Source organism: Lagopus leucura, unplaced genomic scaffold (genome assembly GCF_019238085.1).
Source record: "Lagopus leucura isolate 7727_CA_CO unplaced genomic scaffold, USGS_WTPT01 Super-Scaffold_702, whole genome shotgun sequence".
Classification (NCBI taxonomy): Eukaryota; Metazoa; Chordata; class Aves; order Galliformes; family Phasianidae; genus Lagopus; species Lagopus leucura.
This window is the reverse complement of record NW_024962254.1, coordinates 5,925,367-5,947,684: the sequence shown is the minus strand read 5'-3', so window position 1 is coordinate 5,947,684 and position 22,318 is coordinate 5,925,367. Positions and strand designations below refer to the sequence as shown.

Below are 22,318 nucleotides of genomic sequence, written 5' to 3'. Positions count from 1 at the left end.
CCTTCTCCTTCTCCTTCTCCTTCTCCTTCTCCTTCTCCTTCTCCTTCCTCTTCCTCTCCCTTTTTCCTTTTCCCTTTTTCTTTCTCTCTTTCTCTCTTTCTCTTTTTTTCCTTTTTCCTTTCCATGGCTGTCAGCCTCCTACCAGCTGTGCCTGCTTGGTGGAGCAGCAGCACATCCCACATCTGGGGCAGCCATACCCAGGTGCGCTCTGGTGGCATTGGGGCAGAAGAGCCTCAAGCTGCTGCCGCCTTGTGTGGATCTGAGAGCACCCCTGAGTGCTCTCTTGGCTCTGTGCCCATTAGTATGCTAATTGCTTTTAAATAGATCCAAGACATGAGCCATTGCCAGTCGGACTCACTTTCTTGATGAAAGATTGTGTTTCTTTTCCATCATCTGTGTGTTTGTGTTTTGGAGATGTGACAACAGGAAAGAACAAATTTGGACAAGGAGTGTAACGCTGAGCACTCTGCACAGTTAAACAGAGGTTGCGGCTGCTAGCAGAGCCAGCCCTCCCCATATCCTCTCATCACCTCCCAGGGTTCATGCCAACATGATGCCCCAGCTCATACCTTGTCACTCTGTGTGTATAACCCAAGCTCGCCTTCACATGGCCTCAACTCTTTCTCATGAGGTTCTGTAGCATAGCCCTGCCTTTATCCTCTGCTGTGATATTGCTGGAGCATCAAGTCTCTCCCAAGATAGTGGGCAAAAAATATGTGAGCTGTAATGCTGCCGGTTAAGTTCACCACTCACAGAACTATTCTTCATCTTTGGTGAAGTTACAGTCTTGTGATAAATCCGGGAACATACAGATAAATCCAGGCATACATAATATATGTTTACACAGGAAGAAACGTGGGTATTAAAGACCTATTCCAATGGCAGTAAATTCTTCAGTTGACGTTTAATGCATTTAACCATATGGCAAAGTCTCACCTGAACACTATATATGGTTTGATTATGTAGCAAGAGGTTCTTAAAAGATGGATAGAAAAAATGTTGACATACTTTCCCATGAAATCCAGAATAATTTTAGTACCCAGTCAGTAAAAAGCCTATTGCTTTAGGTACAGGAAAAGCTGGAGATAATGAGAATAAATCCTCTTCGTGACGAACATTCAGTTTAAAGAAAAAATGGTAGGTGGTGGGTTATCTGATTTGCTATCAAGGCATAGGATTTGTCTCTTCAGTATTTTATAGATAGAAATGGCTGTGTGTCTTCAAAACCGGAATTCAAAGACTCATAAATTCACAGCTTGGAAATAATAGAGTTAGCCCTTATGTACTTGCCAAAAATATTTTGGACAAGGCTAGGAAGTAAACAAATTAGAATCCAGAGATCTGCTCACATGCTTTAACCACAGAGATTTCCTAATTTCTCAGATCATTCTGCAATATTTGATCATTTTGTATTATAAGTATCCCAGTTTCCTCATTAAGGTTCAGTATGATTTGATACACCCTGCTTTCTTCCTTTGCCTTGTATTGCAGGAGGCGGAATTTCCTATTTCTGCAGTAATTAGCATGACACGGAGTTCATGCTTATTGGTTCTGATGTACTCCAATACAGATTACTTTCTATAGCCATTTGAACATAATCAGTAAGTTCAGCACATACTTACAAATAGATTGATATTATTGCAAACTATATTTATGGGAAAATAAGCTACATCTCTAAAAAAATCACCTAATTTAAGCACAAAATATCACTTAATCCTGTCAAAATTGCAATAGGCATTCACTGAAGACCCGCAAAGTGTAGTTCTGTACATCCTGCTCCTGGAAGTGGTGCTGAATCTGTTCTGAGTTTCTGAGCAAAGAGGGATTCATAGAATTGTAGAATCATTAAGGTTGGAAAAGGCCTCTAAGATCAACATGCCCAACTTCAGCCCACCCCCACCATGCCCACTGACCACGTCCCTCAGTGTCACATCTCCACAGTTCTTGAAAACCTTCAGGGACGGTAACTCCACCACTTCCCTGGGCAGCCTGTCACAACACTTCACCACTCCTTCAGAGATTTTTCCTTATATCCCCTCTGAATCATAGTTTGGGTGAGTTTGGCTCCAAACTGGCACTAACCTCATCCTCTGGTGTGAATGTCCATTTGCAGCTGTAGTACATCAGATATCTACTGGTACACTGCAACTTATTTAGTTTTATTTGTAAAAATTAATTACACTTCTCTGAGTACATTACACTCAATGCAAATTAAAGTGCAGTGTGTAGGGATGGTTTGGAGATAGACTTTGAAAGCCCACTCCAGAAGTGAGCTAATACATTCATGTAGACATGTCTTGATTACCCCTCCATGCCATGCTATCATGCCAGATTTTCCCAGCCCCTCGGAAAGTAAAATATCTTTATTTCCTTCTTTACAAATTTATCTTGTATGGGAATGTACAAGATTGAGTAAAACAGATAGATGTAGGTTTTATTTTGACTGTAATAGATAAATTCTACCATGGGTATTATAAGCAAGCAAATGGTCTCCAGTGTGTGAATATTTATGTTCTGCCTAGTAGTTTCATAGGAACTCTTCAACCTCTATTAGAATTTCATATTTTTCATGATAAAAAGTGTAGCTGATTCCCTTGAACATCACTGACGTCATCATAAAATTCATCAATCTCATCTCAATCTTATAATGATCCTGCCTCAGGAGAGGCTTTTGACTGAAGATAATGCTTGTCAATAAATGTAAGTGGTTGAGTTCCAGCTAAAACAGAGGGAAATAACATGTAAGCAAACATTGCATTTAAGGCTACCTGAATCAGACACACTTTAGAGATAAATTTAAAATATATATATATATATTTTCTGGCTGAGATGCCAGCTCCTAACTTATCCATTCTAACTTCCCTTAAAACCACTGACAAGATCACTGAAGTCAATAAGGTTACTAATATGCTTCAAGTTTGGCATGCCTACATACTTTGTGAAACAGGTGCTGAAAAACACTGTCAGACTTAACAATTGCTGGTGCTGTTGTTGTTCCGAAGACTGAAAGAAAAAGAAAAAAGAAAAGAACATTGTCTAATTTTTTGGGATGTTCACCTTAACTAGAACCATAAACTCATAGAATCATAGAAATGTTTGAGTTGGAATGGACTTTTAAAGGTCATCTAGCCCAAACGCCCTACAATAGACATAAACACCTACAGCTCCATCAGGTGCTCAGAGCTCTCTCCAGCCTGACCTGGAGTGTCTCCAGGGATGGAGCATCCACCACCTCTCTGTGCAACCCGTGCCAGTGCTTCATTACAAGCTGCAGAAACAAAACAAAACAAAATGATGAGGTCATATAAACTGATGGTCAGACATGGCAGGCTAGATTGCCCCTGTATTGTAAAGTAAGCCAGATAACATCTCAGCAAAATATTCTCCAGCAGTAGGAAGTATATTAAAATTCTTGTCGTGGCTAATTCCCTCACAAATTCATTGACAATTACTAGCAGCTTCTGCGAAGAGCTAAGCAGCCTCAAATTATCAGGTGAACGGAATGAGATTCAATGTTTAACAAAAGTCAGAATAATAATTCAATAAAATTGAAGCACAAAGCCCAGTGGAGAGTGTTCCTGTAAGAATTAAGTTATTGAAGTTTAAGCAATCATATGCAATAATGCAGCTGAAATATTGTTTCATAATAAATACTACTGCTGATGCAAATCTGATTCATTCTAGTGGCTACCATAATTAACTGCATGGTTTGTGAGCGGTTAATTTAGAGGATGAATAATTGGTTAAAACAAGTTTTGTGTATTGCAATGTAATATCCTTGTTCAATTTTCCACTTAATTTCAATTAATATGGGTTCTACATGTATTCCACTGTTGCAGCTTTTATGCCTATTATTTTTAATTAGAAAAAAGTGATACCTTGGTAGAAGAGAAGAAATGAACAACACTCTATGTTCTCCCAAGCTTATTCCATTACAGATATTTCAAGCTCATATCCCTTAACTATACATAATGTTAAACATTAATCCTGAGGCTGACTGGAACTGGAAGTGCCAATTCCAGTATCATGCAGAAGGCAAGAAAGGAGCGAGGTGCCAAGAGAAGTGGTGATGCCCCATCCCTGGAGACACTCAAGGTCAGGCTGGACGGGGCTCTGAAAACCCTGATAGAGCTGTAGGTGTCCCTGTTCATTGCAGGGGCAATGAACAAGATGGCTTTAAAGGTCCCTTTCAACTCAAATGATTCTATGAAATGCCTGTACATCACTATTTTCATAGCACATCTTTTTTTCTCACACTGTGCTGCTCCAGCAGCCCAGATGGGCTGGTGTATGCTCCATGCCTGCTTCTCTTTGGGAGAGAGGCTCCAATAACATGGACAGAGAATTCTGTTTTGGTTTCTTTCATTCCTGGCTGCTCCCATACCGAGCTCCTTAGGGACATGGTTCAGAGGGAAATATTGGTGGTTGGTGTACAGTTGGACTAGATGATCTTAGTGTTTCTGGACTTAATGATTCTATTAATCTATGATTCTATGGCTAATGGTACTGCATTATATGATGCTGCTGAAGGAATTTTTCTTGTGCTTTTCTCAGGAGCTGCAGAAGAAAATAGAAATGGTTAACCAATTCTGGCTTAAGAGGATGAGAGTTATCACCCAGCCTACACCATCAAACTCTTCATGGACATTTTAATGCATTCATATGCACTGCATCATTATCATCACTTTTCAAATGGAGAGTTGCAAAGGACCTAGAGACTGGAGAGTTGTTAGCATAGTAAACTTTTTATACATTTAAAAAACCTGTGCCTAGGTCAATCTGTTCAAACAGTTTTGATGACCATTCTCTGAAATAGAAGTATCACCTGCAAGGCCGCCATTGTATGCAGCCCATGTTAGCATCTCCACCTCCAGTATTCACTAAAAAGGTTTCTGAGGTGTTTCTGTGAGGTGTAGAGTTGTACAGGGAACGGCATCAGCTGGATAGTAAAATTGTAGTAGTAAAACCAACTGGGCAGTAAAATTCTTATTTTTTAAATTGTTATTACTGTTTATTATTTTTATTTTTAACATAGTCAATCTGCATAGTGATAAGAACTATGAGCAGCTTTAGGGGATGTTTTCCATTATTAATAACTAACCCATTAGCAGATGTCTAAGGAGCTGGTTGTGTTTCAGCCCTGCTAAATACCTAAACACCTGCTCTGTGATGTTCCCTGGCAGGCCAGATGACGCTGAGGACGCAGCACGTTCAGGACTCCAAGATGGGCTTTGTAATCAACGCGATATACTCGATGGCTTACGGCCTCCACAACATGCAGCTGTCGCTGTGTCCAGGCTATGTGGGCCTTTGTGATGCCATGAAGCCCATAGATGGACGAAAGCTGCTGGAGTCTCTCATGAAGACCAACTTTACTGGAGTCTCTGGGGACATGATCTTGTTTGATGAGAATGGTGACTCGCCAGGAAGGTAACGTTAACATTTGTCAAATCATTTAAACAGCAGACATGCAAACTGTATGCTGTAGATCATTCACACAACATTAGAGCTATGATCTCATTCCTTGTTTTTCATATTTTTAGACTTTCTGAACTTATTTTTTCAGAATAACTCTTTTTATTACTGTGCATTTTTAATTATATCTAATATTATAATTGGAGAAAACAGATGAGTTTTTCAGGCACTCAGTCTTTTTCTGTGGGTGGCAAACCATGAGACCCTCAATTTTCTGTTTGGAGACCACAATGTCCATTACAGTGTTAATCTTTCTCTCTTTGGGTATTTCAGAATTATGTGTTTTAAAGGTAAGAAGTCATTACTTGAATAATTAACCATAGTTTCTTTACTAAGAAAGCTAAAATACAAAAGATGTATTCATTAGTCTGGGATTTTTTTTTCTGATTTGAATAATTAAAAATCTGCCTCGTTACCTTCCAAATGAAGCAGTACCATGTGCATAACACACTAAACTTATAATACACAGTGTACTGCTGTAAACAAATTAAACAGAGCTAAACATGATTTGCTGTGGCATACATGCAATGTCCATATGGAAGCACATACTCAGAATACTAATGAGAATTTTTCTGGTTTTCTGCTACTGAACTGTCAGAAGATGAACAAGTGTGATAGCATTTGAAGGGTATTTATTTTTTCCTTCTAGTTCAGCAAGTAGATTCCTGCCTCATTTCACTGCATTTACTCCAGTTTGATCGAGGCAGTCCTTTCTGTCAACATTATTGAGAAGGTTTTAAATGTCTGTGCGATGACTAGAGGGAAAACTGGTCATACTGTGCACTCATTATTTGCATTCCCTCTAATGTAAACTGAAACAAAAGAATTAACTAAAGAACAGAATGGGACAAGAAAATAAAATCCCATTGGTAAGAATACTCTGATATTTCAAAAGTTTTCTACAATTTCAGAAATTATTTTTATCTTGTTTTATTTGAAAACCTGTAGTGTCAACATTTTCATCAAAAGATAGCAGGCCAGACACATGCAAAACAGTCTGCTTTAACCAGTCTTTTGGAAACACACATTTCTGAAATCTTCAGACTCAAACTCTAAGGAGGCGCCTCATGAGCTGTCAGGAAAACTCAAACAGAGGAACTCAGGAAATGAAAAAAAAAAAAAAAAAGGGGTGGGAATTTATTGCTAGCATTGTTTTGGTAAGTAAGGCTATCTTCCATTATGCATTTCAATTTTTACAAATTGCTGAATTCGGAAGAAAATTACTCAGCCTGGATATTTTTTTTTCTGACAAAATCTGCTTGAAATTTGTCACAGACTTCTCTTAAAAGATTTCTGTTTGATTTTAGTGATATTTAGGTGCAATTAATTGTATCCTATATTATTCCTATCTCATTTCCACTCTTTTCTTATAGAAAGAGTGAAGTGTGCAGTAAATAAATAATATGAGACACTATACACCAATGACAACAGCTAAATTTTGCAAAGGGAACCTTATATTTACCTTTTTTTCATGTTGGCATTCTCAGCAATAGTGTTTCGATTCCATTCGCCTGAAGGAATTTAACAAATACTTTTGGTGTCTTTATATTCAACGTTCAATTCCAAAAAAAGATGAGGAAGGAATTATATTGTGCACATTCATTTGCACAAGTCACACTAAAGCACCAGTGTTTCACTGGAGAGCATGGAGCCTCCATATTATGAATCTCAGTGTAATGTGACTTATGGAAAGTCCAGCCTCATTAGATGCGTGTGAGATACAACAGTCTCTGCCTCCTCAAAATAAAGAAATGTGAGTAGGGATAAAATGTTTTTCAGAGCTTGGTTACTATAGAAGCACAGGTCTTTGTTCTCTCCTGTCCTAAAACTGTCACATCATTAAATCCATACTATGTGCTTAAAGTAGCCAATAATGAGTCAAAATTTACTTTTTAGTGAGAAGGATTTATAGGAAGTTCCATTTCTAATTCCCAGATCTGGATAGTTTCTAGTCTTTTGAGCACTGTCAAATACTGTTTGCTACAGCTGGGAGATGGTGCAGTTGTGATGGAATATCTCATCTTCCCTGTTCACTTCTGTTGCTAGCTGCATCTTCACTTTGTAAAACGAAATGTAAATCCTCATAGCTGTACTGTGGTAGCGGTGTTAAGCAGGAAAACAGAATGTGAAAAGTCTTCCTGACCTAGATAGCTCTGGATTTTGATGTATACCAACAGGGTTTTGACATTATAAAACAGATCACTAATCTCACAAGATGCTTCAAATCCTGGCCCTATCCCAAAGTTCTTTATGAGTAAGCTGAGCTTTAAGCAGATAGATAGTCAAGTGGAGAGCTTGTTTTAGGTGAGATGAAGACATGGGAAAAAAGATCAGTATGGAAGCAGCAGCCATGATCTCTCAGAGTGATAACAGCTGTCTGCAAATATTAAGGAAACTCCAAGAAAGAAATTGAAAAGGCAAGAAAAGGCAAGAAAAATAAGTTGGCGATGTCTTGTCTACTTGCTACCAACAGAATATGGATTCTCAGCAAACTCATGGCACTTCTGTTTAGAAGCAAGTGTTTTGCACTGTGATTAGGGCACTGCTGGAAATGTGTTATTGCACCATCTGGTCTCTCCTATCCTAAAGTGACAAACTGTCTCTGTGGTATCTCAAGCAAGCTCCAGGGAACCAGTGATTCATGAACTTCTGCTATAGAAATGAACTTCCTGAGTCTGGTTATTGCTGTGAATCTACCAATACTACTCTCTGCAGAGGTCTTGTGAGAGACTACATACTGAGGCAATAGGTTTATTTACTATGTCAAGTTTCTTTTCAGTATCTCCCCTGGGATATAAGCATGGAACTAGTCTACAGCTACTGGAGGGATAATCATTTTAGTTCCAGTGGCCTGATAAACATTGACAGTACTTTTGTTTATCTGCCCATAAAACTCTGAATTGACAGCTTCAACAAAGCAACCTTCAGAGGAGCATTACAATTTCCTGATAATATGGAATTAAGACTCCGCAAGGGCTTCTGGGCTAACATTTTGGTTGGTCTGTTTAATGCTTAATCAGACCATTATTATGTTTGTAAACCTCAGCAAAAGCAAGCAAACAAACAAACCCTTGCAATCTTTTTTTTTACCACATGAAAAATCAACCTGTTTATTTAGATTTATGTATGTGTTTATTTAGATTATATGTATATGTGTTAGTCTGACATTCAGCCTTCTAACTTTGATAGGGTATCTGAGTATCAAAGGTGTGGACATTTCCTCCTTTATACAAGACAAACATTAAAATATTCTAAAATCCAGGATAATAATAATTTTTCCTCACTAGCTGTGTCATTGCTCATTTCTTTTTGTTTTGGAAAGAGTAAGATTCTCATAGAATCGTAGAATCTTAAAGGTTGAAGAAGACCACTACAATCATCTTGTCTAGTAATCAACCCATCACCACCAATCCCATTAAAGCAGGTCTCTCATGATATGGATAATGTCATACTGGTCATCCACTCAGGCTCCATTTCCATTTTATTTCACTGTTTGCTTGCAGTCCTGATCCTGTGTTGCAGGTCCCTGACCTGTGTTTGATTTTGGCATTGACTCCCTGCCAAACCAGTTTCTTCTCTGAGACAATTAGATTTTATCTCCTGGTTTAAAACATTCAGGGATCCATGTCTGGAGAAGTTTATCAAAGGAGAGCTTTACTGTAGCTTTTTTTTTTTTTTTTTTTTAAATCAGCTCAGAAAAATCATTGATTTCATAGACTACTGCTTGCTAGTCTCCAAGTTGCTTTTGGAGTGGCCTACATTTCTGGACATTTTGGTTTTTGCCTCACCATAGTGAAGTTTAAATCTCTGAATTAAGGTATAAAAGAGCTACAGAGACAGTGAAGGTCTTGGAGGGCAAGATGTACAAGGAGTAGATGAGGTCCTGTGATTTGTTAGTCCAGAGCAGAGCAGGCTGAGGGGAGACCTTTGCAGCCTTGGGTTGGACTCAGTGATCTGTGTGGGTCTCTTCCAACTTCAGATATTGTCTAGTTCTATGATTCTTAAAGTGTTACCACAAAACTTTAGTATCTTATTTAAGAGACTGTTTGATTTAATGAGCTGGTTCTTTTACTTATCTGCAACTTCATAATGGACTTCATAATGTGCACTCTAACAATATCAGTCTTAATCCAGCTCTTTCAATATGTTTTCCTTGGGAACAAATTTTGAGTCTACTGCTGGGAAAAAGTTGACCTCTTGTTTATGAACCAGGCAGGTTTCTTAAGCCTAGGATTGCACTTACATTCTCAGTTTATAGTGTTTGCTTAGTGATTTTCAAGTTGTTTACTCAAATCACTGCAAAATCCACTAAAGAGAAGATAAAGAAAAGATGATATCATCACTTCAGGAGTTGCCCAACTTTCCAGACTGGACTACAGGGCAGGAAGGTGGCCTGGAAGGTTAAGCATGCTAGGAGGCTGATGAATTGTAGGCTGCCCCACAAACTTTCTTTAGGACTCTATGGGAGCTAAGAAGAAAGCATAGGAAGAAGGAGAAATGTGAACCTGAAAGCTGTGATCCGCTCTGATCTACTCTTAGGTCTTCTGTTCCCAGATGTCAAAGGAGTCTTACCCAGAAGCCACTTAGGACTGAGGCCTAGGTACCCTTTCCTTTCATAATGAAGCCTATGAAGAATTTAATATGTTCTGATCACTGAGGAATTATATAAAAAGGGAAGAGTGTCCTTTGTATGGTACAGAATAACATTTGATGCTGTAATGCTGTAAAAGAAAAATATAGGTGCAAGTCTCAGCTCCATTCTTCAAACAAGACTTAATGCCTGGATTAAAAGGCCTAAGCACTGTCACTTGCTCAGGTCTCCCTGAAGCAAGTCCCAGAGTTGTGGAATCTGTGCCCAATGAATGATTCTTGACACCTCTTCAGGTATCACACCCACCCTGCATCATGCAGTCTTACAGCAGCTGAAGTCATAGAATCATAGATTCATTACAGTTGGAAAAGACCTGTAAGATCATGTAGTTCAACCATCAACCTGCCACCATGCCCACAAGCCATGTCTCTCAGTGCTACATCTCCACAGTTCTTGAACATCTCCAGGGATGGTGACTCCACCACCTCCCTGGGCTGCCTGTGCCAGCACATCACCACTTTTTCTGAGAAGAAATGTTCGCTAATTTCCAGCCTGAACATCCTTTTGTTTTTCTCAAGATACGAAATCATGAATTTTAAGAAAATGGGGAAGGACTACTTTGACTATATCAATGTTGGCAGCTGGGACAACGGTGAGCTGAAAATGGATGATGATGAAATATGGTCAGAAAAAAATAATATCATCAGATCTGTCTGCAGTGAGCCCTGTGAAAAAGGACAGATAAAGGTAAATATATTTTCTACTTATTTCAGTTGTATGCATAGGCTTGAAATGTGAAAAGAAATTCTTTCTATCTCTTTCATAGAGGCAGTATCCCACCCCTTAATTAAACTGTACAGACATAAATTTAGTTCCTGCTCACATCATAGTCATTTCACAATTTTCATAAGTTACTAGTGTTGTACTTCTATATCTGTGAACTGTTGTCTTTTTTACCCTTATAATCCAAATGCTTTAGAGCAGAAATTGTTTGGTGCTATTTTGTTTTGTTTTTGTGTTTTGTTTTGGTTTGGTTTTTTTTGCTGCATACATTAATAGCATCTGATTCAGTGGAGTGTAAATCCCTGGCTGGGACTTGTCAGTACAACTGCAGGTAATTCGTAAATAATAATTGCTACTAATTTAGTGCTAGACATAGACACCTAAACTGGGCCATTATTACTCACACATCTACAGTATCTTCAGAGAACATCGGTAACTACTGCTGCTTAGAACTGCAAGAGAAGTAAGTAACTTCTTTTTTTTTTTTGTAATGATACCTATTTTATCATTTCCTTTCTGTCTTAGGTTTTAGATTTTTTTCCAGTCTCCCTGTTGAAATGGTGTGAGGAAGAAAGATAAATGATTCTGTCATATATTAATTGTACTCTGTTGTTCTGGAGCATTCCATGAAACAAAGCAGATAAAACATCAGCAAGTCCCTAACTCACCTTGCAGTCATTTCCATAAAAGTCTGTGCACTGAGAGGATTGTCATGGACAATGGAATGGCATGAACTGAAAAAGAAAAACTTTTCTCCAGTGTTGACATGGCACGCTTGCAAATCTGGGAAGTGGCAAGGGCTGATGGGAGGCTGACCGTGCTCTGCAATACAGAGAGTGAAACACTTCTGTCCAAGTCTTGCGTAGTTTTAGGAAGATACTGTGGTTTATTCACTGGCTGGTCTTTTGCAGAGTCAGCAAATTCCATCAGTTCAAATCCATGTGCCTTCAGCATAGTAGATACATGCAGTTATGTCAGATTTCCAAATTTCATAGTCAGTGGAAATACATAGATTATTTCAAATCAGGAGTTGTTTATCCTCAGTTAAGATTATAAAACAGTTGAGAGTAATCTTGGTTTAGAAACACATTTATTTTCACAGCCAGGACATTTGGTTCAGATGGAAACAAACTTTCTGCAGACACATGAGGGAAGGGAGGATGACTTACACCCCCAGTAACTAATCATAGTATGTTAGCTTGCTACAGATACTAAGACATATATTCAAGAGGAAAGAGATGTACAAACAGGTATTACTGCAGAACTGCTTACTGACATGCTCTGTAACTTGTTTCCACAACTCAGGGGACAGAAAGAATCTTCAGTAAGTTTCCTCCCACCTTCTGCCTGTGCTTTCAAGGATTCTCCCAAGACAGTTATCACAGAATCATTAAGATTGGAAAAGACACGTAAGACCATCTAATCCAACCGTCAATTCTTCTCTGTCAAGGCAGTTTATCACACACACACATACTTCAAGCCCAGTGTTTGAAATGTTCCTTATGCTCTGCTTTAGGCGACCGACTGTGAATCTCAAAGTTTACTGTATAATCTTTTATCTTCATTGCATTCACAGATGGTGGGGAAAGCTGGATCCTGCCTAACTTCTTGGTGGCTTTCTTACAGGGTTATTTTGGAATGAGTTATTATGAAGGAATTTGAAACTTTCAGTGCAATGAGATGCTGTTACTCAGCAGGGTTTTGTGTAACCATCTGAAGCAGAGGGTAAAATCCAAACATAATCCATTTGTATACATTCAAAATTGTGTAAAACATATTATTATTCAGATAGTAATAATTCAACTGGTTCAGTGGATTAGAAAGATGACAAGAACATGGTAAAAAAAAAATCTGTGTTTTTTTTTTAATTAAAAGGGACAGGAAAGATTGTTTTACTGTCAAAAAAAATGCTCCAACAAAAATATATATATTCAAGAAATGGAAAGTAAAAGGATGAAGAAATAGCTGACTATACGATTTTATAATGGACTCTGATTTACGAACAATTCTTTTCTTCCTAGAGAAGGATACATAATCATGGTTAGTACTGGATAAGAAGTGCTGAGAGTACTAGTTTTCTTTCTAATTTTTCAGATTCTAAGTATTCTATTAGAAGGTGCTAATTTGGTGAGAAGTTTAACATGAAACTCTAAATGAATTGTTTTGATAGAAAAGGTGTTTTCATAATACCATATTGTTATTAATTTGACATTTCACTTTCTTGAGTTGTAAAATGATGGATTTTATAAGGCATTATTCACCAAAATATGTCTAAAATTAGTACAAGCTTTCTGAGAATTTATTTTGACAAACAGAAGGAACTTTTAAAAGCTCCATTGTTCAAACTTTTTGTTTTAGATCAAAATGAAAGAAATCCGAAGATATGATTTTTCAGGAGGGCAGATACATTGCTTTGCAAGCAGATGTAATCTAAAGTCTTAGCAAAATATTTATGCTCTTATGTTTTTTCTTCAAGTTTAGCTAATTAGGTGACTTTTATTTCCTTTCATCCTCTACTATTTTATAAACAAAATTCAAATTTCAAATTTTCAAATCCCCCTATTGCTGATGAAAAAAGATACAAATTGCACTTTTTGTTCACTACAGTTTTATAAAGAGCAATGTGAGCAAGACAGTAATTCTTCTTTATACTAAGTTGCATTTCATTTATTGAAAATTCAATAAGGACATTTGGTTTTGAAGTCCTCTTCTAAATACACCACTGCATAAAAATACCAAATTTCAAAAAGCCAACAAGTCAGTTTGCTCCTTGTAATGTAATTGAAAGTATTTGTTTTAAAGTTGTTTAAAAATAACAAAGAGATTGGGAAGCTTTATTTAAAAAAAAAAAAAAAAAAAAGAAACATGGACAAAAAGCACAGATAATGATAAATAAGGGTCTTGAAAAATCTACATCTCAATCATGAGTATGTAATGACATTTGGCAACAAATTATAAGATGAGAAATCAGGTCAGATGTTAAAATGGACTAAGGTAACATTCTCATTTCTAGGAAATTAGAAATGTAGTAACCTAAATAGTTCCAGAAACTATGTTCAATTTGATATTTGGAAAAAAATCAGTTTTAACCAATTACTCAGAATTGAATGAAAAATAAGCATCCAAAAATCTTTGGATAATAAACAAACTCTTTTCAGTCTGTGCTCAGTGCCAGGACAAGAGGCATTGGGCACAAACTGAAACACAGCAGGTTTCCTCTGAGCACCAGGAAGCACTTGTATGTGTGCAGGTGCTGGAGCTCTGTCACAGGTTGCCCAGAGAAGGTATGGAGTATCCCACTAAGAGATCTCCAAAGGCCACTTGACATGGTGCTGGGCACCCTGCTGTGGGTGTCCCTGCTGGAGCTGAAGTTGGGCCATATGGACCCTTTTTGTGGTTCTGTATTGGCATCTATACTTCTACTGGGTTACTGGCTTCTTCTGGTATATACATGGTGTGGGAACGGAGAACTTGTGTCACTTTTTGGATGAACAACATATGATATAATATCATATCATATCATATTGTATCGTATTGTATTGTATCGTATCATGTCAGGAGTTCTCTTCAACAACAACAGCAACAACAACAACCTTTCTTAGAAAAAAAAAAAGAAAAAAGAAAATTAGTACTTGGGGCAGCATGAATGTACATTTATGTTGCTAAATCAAATGTCAATTTTTATCTCAGGTGATTCGTAAAGGAGAAGTGAGTTGCTGCTGGACATGCACTCCTTGTAAAGAGAACGAATATGTCTTTGATGAATACACATGCAAGGCCTGCCAGCTCGGCTCCTGGCCCAATGATGAGCTTACAGGTAAACAAGTTATGGGTGTGCTTATGTTGTCAATTATTATGTTCATTGGCTAAGCTGAAGAAACAAATAGCAGATACAGGTGAGTATGAGGACTCTTTGCTTTAGTCAGATTAAGCCTAGAGATATAACTGAAATCTGAACTCAAACTGGTATTTGTTATCTTTCCTCAAGTTGATCCAGAAGCCCTTAGTTTAATTCAGCTGCTCTCTAAAGACATAAATACATAAATTGCAAGATCTAGAAATAAAAAATCTAGTCCTAGCATTGAATTTGAAACTGTACTAGCACCAAACAGGTTGTGTATCTCATGCCCTTCCTCAAACACACTGAAAAATGAATAATTATCAGAGAAATTATTAAAGAAAGTCAAACTTTATTCAGTTTTATTAACCTCCCAGGCAGGTAAAGAAGAGTTGTGGCAATTACTGATGTTGAAAGCATCAATGCTCCAAATAGACTTAGCTCTGTAGCAGTCCTTTGTTCACCAGATGGTCTGCTAAAACACTGGTTTCATTTTCTCCTGGCCATTCTGTAGATCTCCATACTCTTGCAGAATGTCAATTTGCCTCTTCCGGGGCAAAATTGTTCCAATACTTGTATCCCACAGACTCCCTTCTTTATGACTAATAGACAGGATTTGTGTGTTCAGATGCTCAGAGAACAAAGATGCTTTAAATACTGTTCAGGGATCAGGTTCCCATTATGGCTGTCTTTGCACCAGAGGAGAAGAGACAGGCTTTTTCCAGAAGAGTTCAGAGACTCAGTTTACATATAATTCCTATGGATGAAGTGAGAAATGAGTGAGATTAAAGAGAAGGAAGACATAAGGAAAAACAATTTGCTGGGTGAATTTATGTAATTGGAAGAGTGTCAGATAGTGTTTGGCCTTTAGATAGATTTCTGTAAATAAGGTTAATCAAAATTTTTCCCTCTTAAGGGATGTTACATTGTGGTAATACATGATATAAGAATACTAATTACTATAAATAATAATTTTAAAATTATTTAACTATGAAATTGATAGGGTATTTATCAGAAAATGCCAAACATTAAACTTCTGAAGAAAACTTTTAACTGATAAAACTGAAACAGCAGCAAATTAGATTTGTAAACTCTCCTCTAGTCCTGAACCTCCAGCACTGCCTTCCTGAGCACACAGCAATCAGTCAGAAAACCCCTCTCACATCAGGAAAAGCATTCTCATGTCATGGGAATGGAGAAAGGAAGAAGAGAACTTGATCCATTTGATTCCTTCTTTCAGCGCACAGTACACAATTTTGAGTATAAACTCAAATTTACATCCTGCCTTGGCCATACGTTGACCCCACTGCATGGACCAGGCTGCTGCACCAGGCTGATCAACTTGTGAAAGTCAACTGGTGCAAATGGCCAACTCTTCAAACAAATTCCTCTGAAATGCAGCAGTTCCCAGATCACACATTTGTTTCAGCTAGCACATAAATTTTTACCCAAAGTAGATCAGCTGGAATAACAGCTGCTACAATGAGGCTAGAAGGGAAATTGCTGTAAGTGCCTCATCTGGTCAATAGAGGATCCTTTTTTGAAACAGTGGTGCTTATAACTGCCCATCATGTTGGAGAATTTGAAGGGAAGGGGAGGGAAGGAAATAGACTTTACGTGCTGTATGTAAGGCAAAGTGGAGCAGACAGCCTCCAGCATTGCTCTGGTGCCTGGGGCTTTGTGTTGGCTCTCCAGGACACTCAGGACCCACAGCCAGGTATCAATCTGGGCTTGTGGTAGCATTTATCCTCTCAAGGTATTACTTTGCCCTCAAGATGGAAGAACAAGAGTGGGTTGGGTCAATGCTTTTCCACCTAACTCTGGGCATTTTGAAGGAAAGTTGTTCTTCCAGTCAAACCAACTGCTTCATGTAATACATGTACTGTTATATTTTGAAAACATTTCATTTGTCTTTTGTATGCTGAATCACGGCCTGAGCCTCTGATTGATCACCTGAGGCAAGCAATGAGTCAGCCACAGGTGAAGGCAATTCAGCTGTGCTGCCGGAAGGGGTGGAACCTGGTTCCACCTCTCCTAGACCCATTTAAGAGCTGACTACCACAGGGTATCTTTTCAGGAGATCTGCTCCATTGGGGTTTCATAAGTGAGCCCAGGATACAGGTAAGCATCCTATCTTTTCTGGTTTGGTGTAATAACTACGTAGCTAAGCTCTCTGGTATATCTCATAACTGTAACATCTGTACATTCATTGATTATGCAGTCTTTAGACATGCATTTTGTGTTGTATGGCAATGAAATCTGATAGGCACACATTAAACATCAGTGGGCATCAATGCCAAGCAATGGTTTTTAGGAGATCTAGCTGTTGTTTCTTAGCTGGGCACAGATTCAGCAGAGCATTGGGTAACTGAACCCTACCTCAGTCTCTATGAACACTGCTGATACAGCATGCGTTCCTGGTAACAGGATCCCTATCATCATAGCTGCATGGCCTTATGTTTCCCATCTAACTTAACTATTCACATGATGATTGGATCTGGTCTTATTTAGCCTTGTATCAAAAACAGATTTTAAAAAGTTTATTCCCAACTTATCTATATGATATATTAAGCTGTATGTTTTTACGATTGTATTTATAGACCCAACTTTTGCAACTTGTAAAGAAATTACCTCTTGATCTAACTTTGTTTGCAGTGTAAGTTTAGTAATAAATATGAAGTAAATGTAAGGAGAGAGAAGTGCATTTTGAATTCTGGTGAGCAAACTTCTCATTAACTTTTCAAAGCACACACTAATCTCCTTGAGATGTCCCTACATCTGATACTGCAGCAGACTGTGTCTCTTTGCTGCAAGATAAAGCCATATCTTAGGTAATGTCAGCTTCTCAAGGCCACACATAAAAGCTCACTGGAATAAGTCTTCCTTGCATGGTCACTTTTATATGAGAGTTCTGCTTTTGAGTCTCTGGTTTCTGAGTCAGTAAATTTATCAGCCATGCAAAAGGAAAGGCTTTCAATGTGAAGCTGCACCTCACTGTCTGCCAGAGGTCCGAACTTAGATAAAAACATTTTTTTAAATCCTTTCTTGGCTCATACAACAAAACATCACTTCAGTTTTCTTATACACAATGGCTGGTATCAATTTGGGCCACAAACTTCAATATATAAAAGATATAATGGCTGAGATGCTGCTTATAAAAAAAAGTTCAGTCTTGTTTTTCAGCCACCTGAATGAGAATCACCAATATGAGAATTCAGCTGCAGGAGGAGAGCAGACAGAAGAGATGCAACGTGTGTAGGAAACCATTATTCTCATAAAAGATAAAGAGCTGTGAGATCTCAAGTACAGTAAGGCTTAGTAAGTCCAAAGGGAAAAATGAGTGGGAGGAAGAATTTCTCTTGATTAAGTCAGTTACTGGAAAATATATCTATCTAGAAAAACTGAGGCAAGGAAAACAATGTTTAGTTGCTAATATCTTATTCCTTACAAATTTTATTTTCATTGCTTGTGCACAGAACTTTCCCCAGGGACCAAACTGTACCTAGAATGCAAACCTACTAATTCTCTTTTCTTTTTCCCCAGTCCATGTGTACTATCCCCAAAAGCACTCCAGGTCCAAATCTTTCTCCTGGGCTAGTGTCAACTGGTCTACTTATGTACTGTAGATCTCCTTCCTAACACTCTGTTAGTAATGTGTGCATGTGACACAACCACTTCACACAGCACTCAGTGTGACTGAGCCATACTCCATTAGAGCAGAAGAAACGCATGATTTGAAGTCCAGAATGATATGCTTACACCTCCACTGTTCCTTAAAACACTTAATGGTGCTACATTCACAGTGGGAGGAAGAGAAATGGATTCCAGGTGTGTTTAGATATGAATAAAGAAACTCTTACCTTTTTTGATCCAAATCTTGATGCAACTGATTTTTCAGTAGGCTGAGAAATGCTTTTTAGTTCTCCTGGAATCCACTGACTTTGAGGGCGTGATCGTCTGCATTCAGGAAGGATACCTTGGGAAAACTGAACAAGTTTTGCTCAGCAGTGCGAAAGTTTGTGAGTGGCTGTAGGAACATCTTGATCTGGTGATCCCCAGGGTTTGTCCCCAGGACATTTTTGAGGGGGAAAGAGACAATTATTCTTTCTTTCTGTGATTCAGGGACAATAGAAAACAACAACAGAAACGGTTCTGGTAATGTCGGGGGCATCAAAGAAAGCAGATGATATTAATTAAGTGACTTTTGGATTATCTTCAGGCTACACTGACATTTTCATCACTCTCTGTGTACTCCAACTATGCTGGTTATTTGATTTTCTTGATTAGATTCCGATGAACATAGGAGGTGAAATACTTTACGGTTCTTGAAAAGTTTTCTTTGTCATTCATGGATAAGGCTAAACATCAGAAATATGCATTTTTGCTATAGTTACAAAAATTCCTTCACCTAATAAGGTGCAGTATACCCAGTATAGCAGATTTATGATCTTCATGTTTGAAAATGCTAGATAGGAACTGGAGTATCCAAACAGCACTTGAATGGTGAGAACTAGGGGGAAAAAAAAGTGCATTCCACCTCTACATGACAAAACACTTCAACATGCTGACTATACTGGTGCTGTGTTCTGTTATCAGCCTGCTCCTTCCTGAACCCAAGCTTGTACTCCTATGGATTCATAGAATCACAAGATCATTTGAGTTTCTTGTCTTCCTTTCTTGACTTCCTTTACCTGTGGATGGAGAGATCTTGTGCCCCAGGAAAAGCTTCCTTTGAGATCTGCCATCCCTTCTCTGCTCTCTTTCATTTGAGGATGGTTTCCCCAAGGGCTTTGTTGATTAACTCCCTGAAGAGCTGGAATTTGGCTTTCCGAAGATTTAACATCCTGATTTTTACTCTGTCTGTCCAGTATCCCTCAAGGGTGTAAATTCCACTACTGCATGGTCACTACAGCCCAGGCAGCCTCCAGTGCTGATGTAATCAATCAGTTCACTGGCGTTGGTCAGCAACAGATCCAGTATTGCATCCCCCTTGGTGGGGCCATCTATTGCCTGGCTTGGGAGGGGATCCTCAGTACATTCCAGGAGGCTCCTGGATCGCCTGTAACTCAACATGCTTTTCCTGCACTTGTCAGGGTGGTTGAAGCAAGATGAGATCCTCTGATCATAATACCTCCTGTAGCTGGAGGAAAAAGGCTTCACCAACAAGCTCTGCTTGTTCAGGATTTCTCCCTGAGAAATGAAAATGAATGCCTCCCTTATCTTGAGAACATTGCTCATGTTGTCAGTGAGATCAGCAGAAAACAGGTGGTGCAAGGAGCCCTGGGCATGGTCTGGTACAGCCCAGTTGGGACTCAGCATAGGGGTGATGCTGGTTCTTCCTGTTCACTGCCCATTCTTGATGTAATGTAGGGTTCTGAAAATTGAATATCTCATTCATCTGGATCCTTAATGAAAAAAAGTTATTCATATCTGTGCCTGAAATATCTAACAGTAACTGATTGTTGCCATAAAATGCCTTTCTTCTATCACAATTCATTATAAAGTTGAAACCTTTGGTAATTTTAGTAATTGCCTGACAGTTGTGAGCATGAGGCAGAACAGAATTTAGCCCATGCTGACATTGATTTTGCTGCTGAAGTATTAAGATCCTACTTTTATCATAAATTCCAAGGCTGTAATTCAGACGGGTTAAAAGAAGGGCATAATTTTTTGTGAAGTTGTTCTCATCATTGTAGATGTGCATCAACTAAAATGAAATCTGATTTTTCACCCTAATTTCACAGGAAAAGTGTACTTCCTTTTCCTTTTTATGCCAAATGAAATGTAGCCATTTCCATAAGTCATTCTCACATCTGCCTTTTGGAAAAAGCAGATAACAGTGAGTTAAATGTTCAGGTGACAATATTTATGACCAGGATTTCTGCATTAAAAACACTACATTTAAAACATGGAGCTAGTATTCATTTTGGTGAAACTCAAGTCAAAACATCAGAGTTGACATATAGATGGACTCAACTCCTACAGTTCATCAGTTGTTCTGATCATTCTGCACATTTGTTTAATTTAGGAACCATTCCCCATTTGGTCATACAGTAACTTTAATGAACTATTCTAAGACTCATGGCCTTGCCTTTTACTGCAGTTCACAGCTAAATCAGTGTTCTTGAGTTACTTGGAACTTCACCTCCTGCTATACAGAAGCCTCTGCTGCTGCAGTTTAGGATATGATGTGATAGGTCCCTGCTCCAGCCCTGTAGAAGAAGCAGAAGAAATCAGTTCTCAGCTGTGCCCCTTGTCAGTGCAAACCCACCCTCGTGGATGGTTTCAGTAAATGTGCCAGCCTGGAAGTTGCTGCAGATGATAATTAAACAGGTGGTTGCTTCCACATGTCTTCCTATTGCTGTGACTATGAAAGATTTCCCTGGAACAAGAGAAAGAACTGTTGATATTAATAGTTCAGATTACCACATTGAAAGGTACCAGACCTTAGTACTGAAATGTTACAGATGTGCTCTCTCATTTCAACGGCACATATTCCACATGGACATCAGCAGGGCTGATTTTCACCCAGGACTTTGAAGAGTGTATTTCTCACATTTGTCTTGACAGTTCAGGCAACAGTTTGGGTTTTTTTCCCCTCTAAAAAAAAAAAAAAAAAAAAAAAAAAACAATATTATGAAGATTTTCCTGCCAGATTCACTAGGATTTTGGTTCTGAATCAATTCCTGTCTCTCATCTCTCCATATGTGAAAATCTGGATCATTAATCAAGATTTCCCTTCTACCATTTCTTGAAATTATGGCACAGGGAAAACTCAGGAATATTCATATAGAATATCTAACAACATGGCAGCAATACGCATTCAATCATGTGTGGTAAGTCCCACGTTGAGATTCTCTTTCACAACTAAGTAGTTGTGAATTGCAACAGGTTGCCTAGAGAGGTGGTGGTGGGTGCCTTGTCCCTGTAGACACTCAAGGTCAGGCAGGACAGGGTTTGGAGAAACCTTATCTAGCTGTAGATGTCCCTGTTCTTTTCAGTAGAGTTGGACTAGATGGCCTTTAAAGGTCTCTTACAACTCATACAAGTCTATGATGCTAAGTCAGTAGGTTGTTGTTTAGGCATGACAATTGAACTCCTGCTATCTATGACAGAGATTAAAAAAAAAAAAAAAGATGAAAAGTACATCTTTTGTTAAGGGGTGCCTAACTGCCTCACTCCACAAAAATGTTTAGAATTTACAAAAACAGCAGTGACTTTCTATCAGTTTTACTCTTCATATGGACTGATAATGAACTTCTGTTCATGATGTTGACTTACGGGATTTCTCTGAATTCCCTTCACTTTGCTGACTGCATCCTATTTACAACCCTTAATCTGTCATGTTTACCTTTGGAGCTAGTTTAATTATGTGTTCCATATTGCCTGTCATGAAGGAGATTTTCAGTTTTACAGATAATGAAGGTATAGTAAGCTCTCTTGGGCACCAAGGCTGTAATAACAAATTAAGACAGTGTCATGATTAAATCCCCTGAAAATAAGAATGATAACAGAATGCTTCATATCTGTGAACTCTTATCCAGACTAACTAATTTTAAAGCAATATGAAAGATCAGAAGTGGCAAGTTTACTTCAGGAGAGGGAGCAGAGGCTACTCAGACCTGTGGCAA

At 38.4% G+C, this 22,318-nt stretch overlaps 1 protein-coding gene across 3 annotated transcripts in view; it reads left to right on the top strand.

Moving 5' to 3' along the window:
* GRM5 (glutamate metabotropic receptor 5) overlaps window positions 1–22,318 on the top strand; it is a 234,467-nt gene that overhangs the window by 185,285 nt on the left and 26,864 nt on the right. For all 3 annotated transcript variants that reach the window (XM_042862524.1, XM_042862523.1, XM_042862522.1), the window contains exons 4-6: window positions 5,184–5,430; window positions 10,645–10,813; window positions 14,540–14,666. In XM_042862524.1, coding sequence (XP_042718458.1) covers window positions 5,184–5,430; window positions 10,645–10,813; window positions 14,540–14,666 — 543 coding nt within the window. The remainder of the gene's footprint in view (window positions 1–5,183; window positions 5,431–10,644; window positions 10,814–14,539; window positions 14,667–22,318) is intronic.